This window comes from Drosophila ficusphila, unplaced genomic scaffold (assembly GCF_018152265.1).
Source record: "Drosophila ficusphila isolate 14025-0441.05 unplaced genomic scaffold, ASM1815226v1 contig_723, whole genome shotgun sequence".
Classification (NCBI taxonomy): Eukaryota; Metazoa; Arthropoda; class Insecta; order Diptera; family Drosophilidae; genus Drosophila; species Drosophila ficusphila.
The window spans coordinates 545,217-559,076 of record NW_025064662.1 but is presented as its reverse complement, the minus strand read 5'-3'; the positions used below and the strand labels follow the sequence as shown (position 1 = coordinate 559,076).

The following is a 13,860-nucleotide window of genomic DNA, read 5'->3' as shown; positions in this document are numbered from 1 at the left end:
GTATTCTTTTCCAGCTCCAGCTCACTAATAAATCACAAAATCGGACAGCAAGTGACTGAATGAAGGGAAGAGCTGGGCGCCTAATTGCTGTAGTATTGATTTTTGTATTTTCCTGACCCGAGTGTGAACTTTGGGAATGAGGTGGCGCCAAGGAAAGAAAAAACTTATCGCGGTGGGAAGCGGTAACCTTAACCGAGATTGATGGCATGCCTAATTATTACATGAATATAAAGATGAACACATGTCCACTTTAGTAGTTGTGTTACAGATTGTGATTATCATTAGCTTACAAGAAAATACCCTAACTTATACGTATTTTTGCATACCCTTACAGGCTTCCAAAAAAAAAAAACTAAAAATAAATATAATAATCAAGTGAAAAGAATTTTGTAAATAAGTCAAGTATAATGTTGAACTCTTTGGCATTTCTAGTTCATCCCTTAGAGAATTCCCTGGATCGACTATAGCCAACCGACAACGCCTATAATTCACTGCAGCTTAAAATATTTAAAAACTTTTAGCACGCTCATTCGCCACTAAGACTGGACCGAAACACATCGCATATCGCAGTGAAAACCACTTTCGCACCCCAAATCCTCGCCTCATCCGCGCGCCTTTTTGGTCCACTTTAATGCCGTATATCATGTGGTGTAACCATGGCCAAGGACATTCGCCATATGCGAGCATGCATAAAAACGCAATAATAACAGGACCCCTTTCCACTTCACATCGCCATGCCCAAATAGCAGGAATACTTTGGCCACCGCGGGTGCGAAACATTTTTTCCACTTTTCCCTGCTTTTTTTTGGAAAAGCTGGACGCTAAAAAAAAAAAAAAAATAAAAAAAAAAAAGAAGGGAAAGAAAAGCAGCAAATTTTTTGACTGGCGGCGTTTTAGCCTGGCTTTTGCTGTGCGACTGTGTACGTGTGTGTCTCCATCCCCACTCCGATTTCTCCGCTCCTTTGGCTCCTTTATAAGCCCAGTTCCATGCCCCCCATCGACCCCCTTTTTCCGACTCTTTCATGCGTTTTGTCGTGCTGCGAGCGGAGACAGCGGTGCAGCGGCCACAGGAGCGGGCAGGACTCGCAGGATCCGTCGTCATTGTCGGGCTAACAAACACAGGCACACACACACACACACATACGTGGGTGAAGGGGAGGGCAAACACCAAAAAATACTTTGGCTATAATAACCATAACCGAATGGAAGTCCCCATTGACTTGGTGAACACCCTGAGGAAATATGAACTCTCCGAAATCTTTCCTTTCATACAGAATCTAAAATAATCTTTAAAAATTATTTAAATACTAATAGTCAGCATACTATTATGTTGCTCCTTTATTATTTTATAAATGGGGTTTTAGAAGACCTGTAATGATACAGTTTTATAAGCACTTTAATTCTATTTTTGTCTTTAGAAATTCTACTCACAATAATTTTTCTTTTTTACTTAATTTAAAATCAAATTTAAATACAATCTAAGTTTCTATATCAGCTATAATATCGTTATAGGATTTTTAAATTTTACTGTAGTTTTATAGAGACTCTCTGTTTAGCTAAACAAAATGTCAAAAAGTTGCGAAAGTGGCTCCCCAAATATTGGCAGGGTATCATGGCAGGATTCTTTTATTCAACTTTGGCGAACAATATGTAAAAAGTTTAACCAAAAAATACAGAATGGAGTTGCCGGAGTCAAGAGGCGAAGGGAGCGGAGATAAAAAAGGAGCGAGGGAGCAGGGAGCCTGGCGTGCTGTTGTTGCTCCGTGGAGTCCTGGCTCCGCTCACTCGTTCAGGATAACATCACGAAATGAGATTAGGAAGGACATTCGCGTATTTAACACAGACGGACGCTGAAACTGCTACCAAAAGCGGAGCAACTGGGAAAAGCGGGGGAAAAGCTGGGGATAACTGGTTACCAGTAGGATATCCTGACTGCCTGTTAGCCGGACTGTACTCGAACTGGCAGAATGGCTGTTGGGGATCCATTCGGTGGGGTTTTTTTCCTTATTTTTTGGGGAAAATGCTCAACGGGGGAATTGCGGGGGTCTGACTGCTAATATTGTGTACCATGCTTAGCGCCTCTGTTGTCATTGCAGGAAGTTGCAACAGTTTGAGGCATTGTAATTGCTTTTTTGTTTGTCCCTGCGAGGCAAGATGGCTTTTGGGTTTGGGTTTGGGCTTGGGTGGGCCCAGCACCATCTCGAATTGCAGCAAATTTTTAATTAGATTTTTTGATTTTTTTTTCAGTCATTTTCAGGGCAGTTTTTCTGTTTTTGTTTTTACCGCCTGAGGTTCTGTTTTCGGTGTTTTCACCAAACTGACACCCGCCTTAAATTGGGTTTCCAAGGTTTGGTCAGGGGAAGAGACCTCGGACACATTTGTTAACGAGTTAAAGCGAAGATAAAGCGCAAGTTATGAGCCATGACCAATCGTTCGATGTCCATTTGGGGGCCCGATGCCTTTTAAATTAGGTAAAGTATAACTTTAATTGCTTTGTGTGGTTACGGATATAGAAGAAATAGAAATTACTCGACAGAATTAACAAAAAAGATAATAATTGGATAAATTTATAAAATTTAAAATTATTTTAAAATGGTTTTTGATTACAAAAACAAGATAAAAATTTCACCATTTGCAATTATAGTAATTAAAATGCAATTTCATACACCAAAAAGCGTAACCTTAGTATCTGGAGCTAAAAGATTTAACCGCAGAGTAAAAGCCAAAACAGCTGCTCAAAGTTCTAACCCCAAACCCCAAAATAAACAAAACCGGAGCACATATAATTAAATACGCTGTGAGTATTCTGTTGCGGGGAGTCAACGCAGGGAAACCCAAGGAAGTCTTTCTTCTGGAAACGTCCATGGTGGAAACTTCATTGCAATTATGAAATTTTAGACATTTTGATGTAGTGCAGCATGTAAAGCTCCCCTTGCGTTCTGTTCTGTCCTTTGTTGTCCGAAAAATGATGGCCACAAAAGTTGTTTGGCTAGGAAAACATGAGACGAGTGTCTATGATATGGGAATACGCAGTGAACACAATGTAAATGTTGCTAGACGGGGCTGTTTTTTGTGGTTGGGCGGAAGTCAAATTGCGCATTTGATTATGAAATCAGATACTTTTTGGGGTAAGCAAATTTGGAGAGGGCTGAACATATGAAGTTTTCACTGGCAAAACGTTAATTAAAATTCGTTAATTGGTTTTGCTTGGGCTGCTTTTTGTGATTCATCTTTATGCGGAGTTATGTTTTAAACATTTTTCCACGTGCAAAGTTTTAACTTCAGTAAGTAAGTTTTCATTTATAAATTCTCAGACGTAACTACAAATTCCAATAAACCATAAAACACAATTGAATGGATATAAATTCACTTTTATTTCCAATCGTAATTGAAAGTACATTTTCCCACCGACCCCACTAAACTGAAAATCCAACAAAGGAAGCGATCTTATGGAGCCACATAACATCAATTATAAATGCACTCGATAAATTATTTGCAAGTATTAACTTGGCTTTCAGGCACTTCAGCAGCAGTTGCAGCTAAGTACCTTTCATGGCTGGCTGTGTATTTACAAAAATTATTTTAGTTTACTTTAGTTCGCCAAGGAAAACTAACCCGAAGAATTTTCTTGTTCATTCGACTTGAGCTCTGTTTTTCATTTTGTTTTCCCAAGCAGCTCCTGTGTGTGTGTGAGCTTAAAATGGCCACATTCGTGCACACGTGTTGGTGTTAAGCACTTCCGGTTGGCTGCTCGACTGCTCACCTGACATGCGTTTCCCACCGAAAGGCAGAAGGATTCAAAGAGTGAAACAGGAGAGAGAAGGACGAGAGTACAAGGACGAACCTCTGTGGCTTCGACCTGCACTTGCACCTCCTGGCTTCTGACAGATTCCCCTCCCCGCACATCCCGGTTTGATTTTTCATTAAGTTTCCAGGGGAAGCTGCAGCATAAGTCACCTTCTTGTTGGTTTTCTTTTCACCGGGTATCGTTAGTGAAAATTATTTTCAATTAGCCAGCTACACAACCGCTGAACGAGGAAATGGATGGGCCACAGTTTTCGGTTTCGTTATTTCGATTCTTGAAATCTGCTCTGTTTTTCCCGCTGTCCTTATTCCCTTTAAAATACAAGGGAATCGGAAATGTAATGGTAAACCAATCACTAATTGATTAAACGAATATGACAGCTTGCCATAACTGAGATTGATTCGCAGGAATATTTTACACTTTTTAAATTAAAAAGGTAGAATAACTGCCATTGATTGTATGCATTTATTTAAGTTTTATTTTAGCCCAGTGGCATGACAGAAAACTATTCTAAATGCTATTTTAACATATTTGCACACACGCATATAAAAACCAGGCTAATTGAATGTTTGCTTTTATTGACAGCTTTTAATTTCAAAGTCTGTATCGATTTATCCGTTTGTTCAGTAAATGGCATTTGAATAATAAATAAATAATAATAAAGTGTTAAATGTGTTTGAATAAACAATCGTAAAATAACCATAGAACCACGAAATGTGTTTGACTTTAAAATGAAACTCACTCACATTTAGCAGCACCTGAAAGTTATATCGAAAACCAAACTTAATAGTAGTTGCAGTACTTGATAGTTGGCTAACTGAGCTCGCAATTTCCCTTTAATTTCTCGAGTTGGTTTCCCCCGAAAGTAGACAACATTTTGGCTCTTATCCCATTGTTGCAGCTGACAAGCCAAAGAGTTTGGGGCTATTTCTGCTGAAGTTCCCAGTTGCTGATAGTTCCCCTCCCCCAAAACATTCACAAAACAATTCTGTGGGCGTGGCCACGCCCCTTCCAACCAGAACAGCTGGTTCTTGACCTAAGCTTGGGCACAAACGAAAAAAAAGAAAACCAAACAAACACTCAAACTTTACCCATTGAAATGCAAATCGGTGCGAAAATCTTCAAATGACTTCGATTGGTTTTCTGGCCTCGGCTTTTGTTTCTGCCGGCGATTCGAACCTCGAAGGCAGGTCCTGCAGGACAAAAGGACCTGCTGCCTTTGGGCACTTCTAATCGGACTTTCGGCCAGCATGTAAATGCATTAAACAATGGTGGCCACAGAATTTTAACGAATTTTCCCCGAAAGCCGAATTGACAATTTAATTTGCTGCCGAGTGTTGTTCCCCGCTCCCCTTTTCCCGGCTTTTCCGAACTTTATGAGGCCAAGTCCCATTTGCATTTCAGTGAGAACTCGATTTCCGCTCGGTCAAGTGACATGATTGATACTCCCGGGCGCCGGGCGTCTGAAGGATTCCCAGGGGAATGGAATGGAGAGTGTCCTTGCCTCCTTCGCCTGTTGCCTGCGGGCGTAAAAACAACACCCGGGGCTTTGACATGTCCGGACATGTCCAGCAGGCGGTGGCGACACACAGACGGAGTCCCTCCTCAGACCAGACGGATCCGAACTCCTGACTCCCGACTCCGAATACTGGAGAACAATGCACCGAGGAGGGGCGACAAGGCATCGCATCACATCAAGTAGCCGACACGTTGTAGCTTACAAAGTTGTGCAAAATCATTTTTGTCTCCCAGTGATGATGGCTGAAAGTGAGGCAAAAAGCAGCTAGTAAGCGTGTAAATGGGTAAGAAAATTTCTGGAATTTCAGCATTACTTTTAGAGAGATAAGAAAAAACGTGCAACAATGTTAATTGTTATTAAAAACTAATATTTTTGCAAGAGGCAGAAGCTTAATAAAATCTAAGTATTTTAAAATATAAACATTCTTTGTTCCTTTTTTAAAACAAATAGTAGTTACTATTTATTTAATAATTACTAATCGGTAAACATCTATTGAAGCAAATGGAAGTTTCCACTGATAACATCAAACTACATAAATCCAAAATGCATTCAATAAATGCAAGCAAATATGTATTAAATTCTAAAATCATAATTAATCCCTTGTTGCAATAGGTTTATTTCAAGACTGTTTATCTCTTGACTGAGCTAATGAATTTCAATAATTTCCTAACATTGCTTATTAATGAAGTTAAATATATTATAACCTAGCAACAACCTCCTGCTTGCTAATTATGACCCCAGGGTAGAAATCTATTTCTCCATCTCTCACGTTGCCAACTCAAAATTGCTGCTCTGATTTTAACTTTAAAATGATTTGCTGCACAAACCTCGCACTTGTGCAATCAGAGCGAATTCTATATTTCTGTGAGCAGTTTGCTCTGCCTTTATTTCAGAAATTGAAACTTGTGGCAGCCACGTCCTTTGTGGCCCAATATCAAATGCGTTTGTTTGTTCTACTGGTTTCGGACTCAGACTGCAAACAATTAAGTTTGCATCTATAGAGTGACACTTTTATTTTCTTGTGGTTTCCAGGCGCACCCGAAAAAAGGACTCAAACACATGTATGTACGCGCCAGTGTCAGTGGCAATTTCGGTTTTTTGGCAACTGAACTGGGAGAGCTGCTGGGGACTTCCCCCACTTCCAAGTGTCAGATGCAATGGAGTTTTAAATAAAATGTACTTGCAATAAATTTCCCGCCAGCTCTATGGAAATATATTATCAGCATATGCTGGCAGCTCCTCTTGTTTTTTGGCAAGCCACAAGCCTCTTGTCCGATTTAAATATTTAATCTGATTTCATGTTTCAATGCGTTTCATGGTAATTTACAATACGTCTGCCTTTAAGTGAGGCGGCAAGCAAAGACAAGCATTCATAGAAGTCTTTCATCTTAATCACAATTTCAAGTTGATAAGTTTAAACTTACCGTTTGTCAAAGAAAGGGCTTAGTTTTACTCAAGAAATTATGGCAAGGCAAATCTGAATTAGGCAAAGTATTTTGACCAAAAGAGCTTCATGGTTTGCGGCTTATTGGAAGTCTCGTAATTATGCTTGAGTTAACATACAAATCAACTTCAAATACGAATAGGAAATGTGTTAATTAATACAAAGTACTTACAGGTATTAAAGCCTTCTATTTCAAACAACAAACAACTGGCGCTATATTTTTGATTGACATAAATATTGAACCTAGCTTGAACCTTTTTGTTTATAAATTGTATAAATTCACTCAGAGTTTGTACATGTTAAACAGTTTTATTATATTAATGATAATTTTATTTAACACCAAGACTTAAATGCTATTAATGTTTTTGAAGTTTTATAAACTTGGCTATTACTTTAAGATAAATTTGGTTTATTTTTTGGCAGCACTATTCTTATTAGATGAACCTACAATTCCCCACTATCAACTTGTCGCATCACTTCCAGCATCCTATCGTATAGCACAGTTTTAACGTCATTTCCCCATATGAAGTTCACGTGGTTAAACAGAGGTTCAGGAATCAGGTAATCATGAACCACATTTGGCAAAAGGTCCCGCAATCGAAAAACATCTTTTTCAGACGACAAACGATCGTTTTTACTGTAGTACAGTGCCACTTTGCAGTCAACGTTAGTCAATTTGTACTGTGGCGGAGTATCTGCGCCATGTCTTCTTCGATTCTCCCAAGTGTTGTAATAATTGAACTTGAAAAATCCTCCACTGTGGATCTGTTGTCCGTAGTGTTCCACGGATTTGAGTGAGGATCCCGCTCCTGCGTGTCCTGTGAAAAGTGGCACCAGGCTGGTATTAAACTGTTGGTAGTCCACGCCCATCAGTTCCTGAATCAAGTAGGCGCAAGTGTTTTGTAAGGCAAAGCTGCAGATTTTGTTAACGAGTCTGCGCCACACATCGTTCTCCGGAAAAAGTTCGTAAATGCCAAACAATCTAGCAAGAGACTTAAAATAAAATAATAAAAATAAATAAAATCGAAATACCATGTTATTTGAATTAATTTAAACTTACAGTTAGGGGTCTCAGATATTTTACAAATGTCAGAATAATTGGTGAATCAATGTTATCCCAAAATGCCACTGGAGCCAAAGCCTGCATAAGTTTAATTTTCTTCATGTAAGCAGGACGCTCACTTCCCATTGCAAAAAAGGATGTGGTTCCCTGTGAATGGCCGACATAATGGACCTGATCGAATCCCTTGCTTTTGGCAAGGACATAATCAATGGCAGCTGGAAGATCATAGATCCCGAGCTCGTGGAAGGAGAAGTCCCAGAACTGAGGTTGATATCGGTGGAATCTTTTGTGCTTTCGCGAATATCGATTGCCACGGGTATTTAGCAGCCAAATATCGTATCCCAGATCGCTGAGGAGAAAGCCCAAGGACCTCTTGGGACCCAGGATCACATAAGCCACTGAACTGTCAAACAATCCGTGTACCATTAAAACTGGTTGTGCGCCGGGCTTCGGAATTCGATGAGCTGTGAGGACAAAGCCATCCTTCGCCTGAATTTTATGTGTTTCCGCAGGATAACCATACTTTTTTATAAGATCCGGCTGTTAAAATAGAAATATTCAAGTGCCATAATAATATGCAAAACAATTAGTTGTCTTAAGAATATATTCTTCAAGCAACATTGCAATTATTTTATAATCTAGTTATAATATTTTTTTCAAAATATTCAATATCTTACCGTTATTAAATTGGCATCCTCCAAAATGTTTTTATGCACTTTTATTATGTCACATTGAACTATACTAACAACACTTAAAAGACAGACTAAACTGCCACAAAAGTAATTTACACTAAAGTTTCTAAACATGTTCTCCTCCTAAACTTTTACTTGTCTTCAACCAGTGCAATTTGCAACATGCACTGTGAATTGATCAGAATTAATTTAAGCTAACTAAATTGGCCAATCAAGTGATTCAGCCGAGATCTGTTTCTGTTAATAGATCTCGTATAAAATTGTTTTAGGTTGCATGTAATCGCTGTAAGAATAATTTGAACACCAACTTTAACTTTAACCTTATTTTGATCTTTTCGCTTTTTAATTTTTTAATTCCTCGATCTCGCTTGTTTGTATTGTTTACTTTTTTTTTACTTAATTTTTTGTTAAAGGGCAGTAGTTTATTTAACTACATCTTACATTTGTATTCTTTATTTTATTAAAAAATGTTCTATTACCTATACGTTGTTCTTTGCGAATTATTTATTTAGTATTTTTTGTTTAGAAATTTTCATTACCATGCGCTTACAATTATATTAATAGTTTTTTTAGTGTTATTCTAATTATTATAATGGTTTTTTAATAGTTTATTTTAAAAGTTTTTCATTGTTACCTAATTTGCAAGCACTTCCATTTTTTAAAAAAACCTTTTCAGTAGTTATTTTCGTGCTCTCTAAATTAATTTATTCATGTCATTGTATTTACAATAATAATTTTGAACTTTGTTTATTATTTCAATAATATTTTTTTGTTATTATTTATATATATTATATTGTATTGGTATCCTTTTTATGAGCAGGGCGGTCCTGCCCCTTTTTTATATTAATAGGACGTTAAGTATTTAGAATTAGAACTACTCCCGGTGCGCGATCAATTGCCACTGAGCAATGGAATTTAGTCGTGTGCCTTTTTTGATCCGAGCAGCTAATTTTAGTTGGCGAATCTTGTTAGACCGCTCCCCTCCTTGACCCGATTGCATCTCACGTGAATCGGGGCAATCAGTATGCATAAAATAGTAACAAAGTAGTATCTTATTGTTCAGAATATATTAAACAAGTTTTCATTGCACGGTAAGTGGAAATGGAAGTGGAAATAGAAACAAATTGGCAGTCGGATAAGGTCACCAAAAATTGATGTGAAAGCTAAATAGCGCATTGATAAGCTGATAAATGACACATAAATGGACATATTTATAGAATTAGAAGCGCAACTGCTTGACTAAAACCGGGTTTTAAGCAAAAACAAACAACTTAGTAAACGTGCTCTGACTTGTATGATTAATTAGTTCCGATTAAGTAAAGACAAGGTAATTAATTATATTCAATAAAAGTGACTACTTAACACAACGACTTCCTGACCTTTGACAATTTTTTTTTATATGCAATTGCTTATAAATAATAAAAGAGGAGGTAAACATTTTTTATTATAATTTTATTTAATCAATTCTATTATGAAGGATCACATTTCGTAAATCTTTTATTATATATTAGCAGCATACATTTTCAATTTTTTTTTTTTTTTATATATACCTACCTACATATTAATAATTTTTTAGAAATATTTATTGTAAGGCCTGGCAGCCTTTGTTACTCATTTTTGTTAATTTTTTGTTGTATTGAATATTTTTATTGACTTTCTTAGCTTGAAAATTACTTATTGCTACCAATTAATAAATACCTATCTACAAATGGTACTAACGCATAATATACTGTCAATAATTACATTAAAAATATGATACCGAACTAAATAACTGAATTCTCGTAATTTATCATGTTTTCCAACATTCGATCCCACAGCAATTCCCTGGCATCGATACCCCAGATGAAATCTAAGTGGTTGAACTCCTTGTCTTTCACCAGATATTTTTCCACCACATTTGGCAGTTCCCTGTGCAGCATTTCCACATCTTCTGGCGGGGCAAGCCAATCATTTTGGCCATAATACAGGGCCACCTTGGCCTTGACATTTTTCAGGTGGTAAGATGGTGGCTCGATGGTTCCGTAACGCCAGTGGTTCCTCAGCCATCCGTAGTCGTATTGCCGGAAAGATCCCGATCTCTTGAGCTGTCCGAAGTGCTGCATTTGCTTGGTGGCAGCTCCAGCCGGGGAATGTCCCACGATCACCGGAAGCATCGTCTCGTTCAGCTGCAGTTTGTCGAATCCGGTGGTCAGGAAGATCACATTCGAACAGATCTCCTTCGTGATGGTTGTCTCGTCGCAAATAATGCGATTGAACATGCTGATGAACTCGTTTTTGGGCAGGAACTCGTGGACGCCAATCAACTTGAGGACCAACTAAGAAAGGGGAGAAATTTATAAGTATGTGTAGATTCAAAGGATATAATTAAGGATAAAAGAGTTTTTGAACTAGAATTGATCATGAATTTCAATGGTTTTTGATAAAGATTTTTTCGTTTTTGAAATATCCTATATTCGTCAGCAGTTTTTTTTAAAGATTTGTTAAATTTTGAAGATCTTTTGGTTTGATTATAAATATAAATGTTTAGATTATAAACGTTTGTCTTGGGAATATAATTTAATATGATTAGGGTTCCGGAACTTTCTTCAAATTGTTTTGATAATTAAATAGAATAGAATAGAATAGGTTTTCCCAAAAACATATAATTTTCCAATGCAAAAACTCTCTTTAAAGGATTGGGTAAATTGGATGGGGTAACTTACGCTCACCGACAGATGCCAATCGGCCAGGAAGTTGACCACTGGACTCCGGCAGTGCTTTAGATAGGCCACTGGCGCCAATCCCTGCATCAGGATGATCTTGTCCATGTATTCCGGATGCTCACTGGCCATAATCCAGAAGACCACGGTTCCCTGAGAGTGGCCAATGTAGTGCAGCTGACTGACAGCAGTGAAGTTGAGAATATAGTCGATCGTGCTGGGAATATCGTATTTTCCCATCTCGTGGAACGTGAAATCCCAGAACTTGGCATGGTGTGTGCTATATTTAACGTGCTTTCTAGAGTACGTGTTTCCCCGGACATTGGCCATCCAGACATCGTAGCCCTGTTCGTACAGCAGGTAACCTTTGGAACAATAAATGCAAACAATATAATCAGCATGGATGAGCCAATGAAAGATAGCCTTTGATCTTACCAAGTCCCTTGTTGGGTCCCATCATCACCCAAGTGGCGGAACTATCCAGCAGTCCATGGACCAACAGGACTGGAGTTGCTCCAGGACGAGCGATCCTGTGCAGAGTGAGTATATATCCATCTTCAGTCTCCACTGTATGATTCTCCGCCGGGTAGCCGTACTTTTTAATGAGATTGTACTGTTTTAAAAAGAAAATAAGAAGAAGCTTATGTTTATAAAATAAACAATATTTGAACTTATTTGCACATAAAAGTATACGAGTTAATTGGCATCGTTCACTTAACTATTTTTAATTTATTATTATCACTTTGTTAATTAAAACCAATTTGTTGTAAATCATGTATTTCGTGCTTGCAATTGCTCAACATCACTGAGCGTTATAATCAATATGATCTCGTTACGCTCGAATAAGTTGAGCTCCATCGGTATATACTGTTTAATTATACAATTTTATTATATGAGGGGTATTGAAATGATTCATGGTAATTACCTACACAATCTTGGTTATGTGCTGTGTTTTCAATAATCAGAAAGTTTTTGATCTTTGATTTCAACGAGGGTTTTTGGCTTTCGTTTTGTATACACGAATATAAATGTATGATTACCAAACTAATATGCAAGTTAAAGTTTTCACAAAAATAATAATTATTATTTGACAATCACATTTCTAAAAAAAAATAGTTTTTGGCTCCAACAGATCAAAAATAAGTGCCAAAGGTTTAACAAACTTTTTGTAAGCATTTCAATACAAAGTAATACAATAACCAGCTGATACTTTTTAATAGGTTTTGTTACGACTCATTTTATCTTGTTAACCTTTGACCTACCGTGTTTAAATGCGAGTCTTCCTCAATATTGGGATCCTCGTCGTGTTCAATCCGCAAATTGCTGTCCACTGCAATTGAGCGACCCAGAAACGTGGGTGTTTTAAAGTTCACATTGAAGAGGGTGATGTTTCCCAGCGTTAACGTTAGTCCCTCGGCGATTCCCGATTGCAGTAGACACACACTTAGCAAAACTATTAGCAAACTTGCTGACATTTCACCCATTTTACTGTTTAACAGTATGTAAATATTTTGTGTATAATGATTATAGGGTTTAGCTCTGTGGATGCGATCGGTGCGAGGCACAATTGTTGACTGATGACCGTTTTCGATTGGCACCAACAAAGAAACCTTCTGTGCGCGCGAGAAATTCGACACTTCCCGACTTATATTCGAATAATCAGCGTTTGCCCGTCGTCCACGTATATTATTTTCGACTGAATCGATTCACCATATTAGTTGGACCCGGCGATAACCTGACTGCCTTCGTCACGAACGGACGGCTGATTAGAGGAGAGTCCGGCTCGAAATGGTCTTGACTTTGGATCCACTTACGCACGAGATGTCAAAACCACCGGCCCCCAGCGGCAACTGAAGAAGATGTTTTGTTTTGTCGTTATTCCGCCGAAGGGGCTCCACCTTGGCAACATTCGCTGGGTCTCAAAACAAACAAATCCAACATGTTGCCAGGCCAATTGAGTCGCTTAAGCTCGGCTCTTTTTTGTTGAACTCTCCCCAACGCGAAAATAACAACTGGTTGCTGCTCTGCTCAGCCGGAAAGAGAAAAATATATTACAGTATATTAATTACGGACACGCTTATCGAAGATCATGAATCATTGCTAACTCATTTTACAGATGGATGCAAATATCAGTAGCTAATAAATTCAAGAGAATATAAACCCTGTGACCTACAAAACCTTATCTTCAAATGAAATTGGTCATGGACTGATTAGAACTACAAACCCTATTTGAACATAATACTTTGAGATTACAAAGTCCACTGGTGAATCTATTAATAAGTGATCAACGTAAAGCAAACCCTTCAATGCTTTACGTGAGCTAAAAATTTATTATTGATAAGCCATTTACTATAATAAGTCCCTTGACCATTAACTTAGAGATTGCATAAAAAAACGATTTTTAATCAATTAAAAATCAGCAGCAGTACATTAAATGATCATGAACTTAGGTTGAAAAAACTAACGAGCAATATAGAATATGAAGCTTTTTTCCACTTATTGGAAACTACTTCAAAACTTGATTTCAATCACGAATATTAAAATGAACCCAACCAAAAAAGGTTGGTAGGTTTTCAAATTAGCATCTTCCCTCAACAAATTTGTTTTTTGAGTTTGACCTGAGATGCTCCGTTTTATT

General features: G+C 37.8%; 2 protein-coding genes across 3 annotated transcripts; both read right to left on the bottom strand.

Annotated features, from left to right (window-relative positions):
- Nucleotides 1–7,096: 7,096 nt before the first annotated feature.
- LOC108089132 (lipase 1) lies at nt 7,097–8,891 on the bottom strand. The gene is made up of 3 exons (XM_017187248.1): nt 8,509–8,891; nt 7,829–8,371; nt 7,097–7,761 (listed from the first exon to the last, which is right to left on the bottom strand). The coding sequence occupies exons 1-3, from the start codon at nt 8,635–8,637 to the stop codon at nt 7,213–7,215; spliced, it is 1,221 nt and encodes a 406-aa protein (XP_017042737.1). The 5' UTR covers nt 8,638–8,891; the 3' UTR covers nt 7,097–7,212.
- Nucleotides 8,892–9,956: 1,065 nt separating this feature from the next.
- LOC108089256 (lipase 3-like) lies at nt 9,957–13,077 on the bottom strand. Of its 2 annotated transcripts, none has more exons than XM_017187423.2 (4): nt 12,485–13,077; nt 11,658–11,835; nt 11,232–11,587; nt 9,957–10,838 (listed from the first exon to the last, which is right to left on the bottom strand). In XM_017187423.2, exons 1-4 carry the CDS (start codon nt 12,704–12,706, stop codon nt 10,287–10,289), a joined length of 1,308 nt encoding a protein of 435 aa, XP_017042912.1. In that variant the 5' UTR covers nt 12,707–13,077; the 3' UTR covers nt 9,957–10,286. The 2 variants fall into 2 exon arrangements, with proteins under 2 accessions (XP_017042912.1, XP_017042911.1); XM_017187422.2 differs by having other exon boundaries at nt 11,226–11,587; nt 12,485–13,076.
- Between the last annotated feature and the right edge of the window lie 783 nt (nt 13,078–13,860).

Bases quoted from the DNA above. Each gene is read 5' to 3' on its own strand.
- LOC108089132 (XM_017187248.1), bottom strand. From the start codon at position 8,637: ATGTTTAGAAACTTTAGTGTAAATTACTTTTGTGGCAGTTTAGTCTGT. The intron at 8,372-8,508 runs GTAAGATATTGA...CTATTTTAACAG, and splicing joins AGGATGCCAATTTAATAACG to CCGGATCTTATAAAAAAGTA. The intron at 7,762-7,828 runs GTAAGTTTAAAT...TTTTATTTTAAG, and splicing joins AATATCTGAGACCCCTAACT to TCTCTTGCTAGATTGTTTGG.
- LOC108089256 (XM_017187422.2), bottom strand. From the start codon at position 12,706: ATGGGTGAAATGTCAGCAAGTTTGCTAATAGTTTTGCTAAGTGTGTGT. The intron at 11,836-12,484 runs GTAGGTCAAAGG...TTTTTAAAACAG, and splicing joins AAGACTCGCATTTAAACACG to TACAATCTCATTAAAAAGTA. The intron at 10,839-11,225 runs GTAAGTTACCCC...CCCCTTTCTTAG, and splicing joins ATTGGCATCTGTCGGTGAGC to TTGGTCCTCAAGTTGATTGG.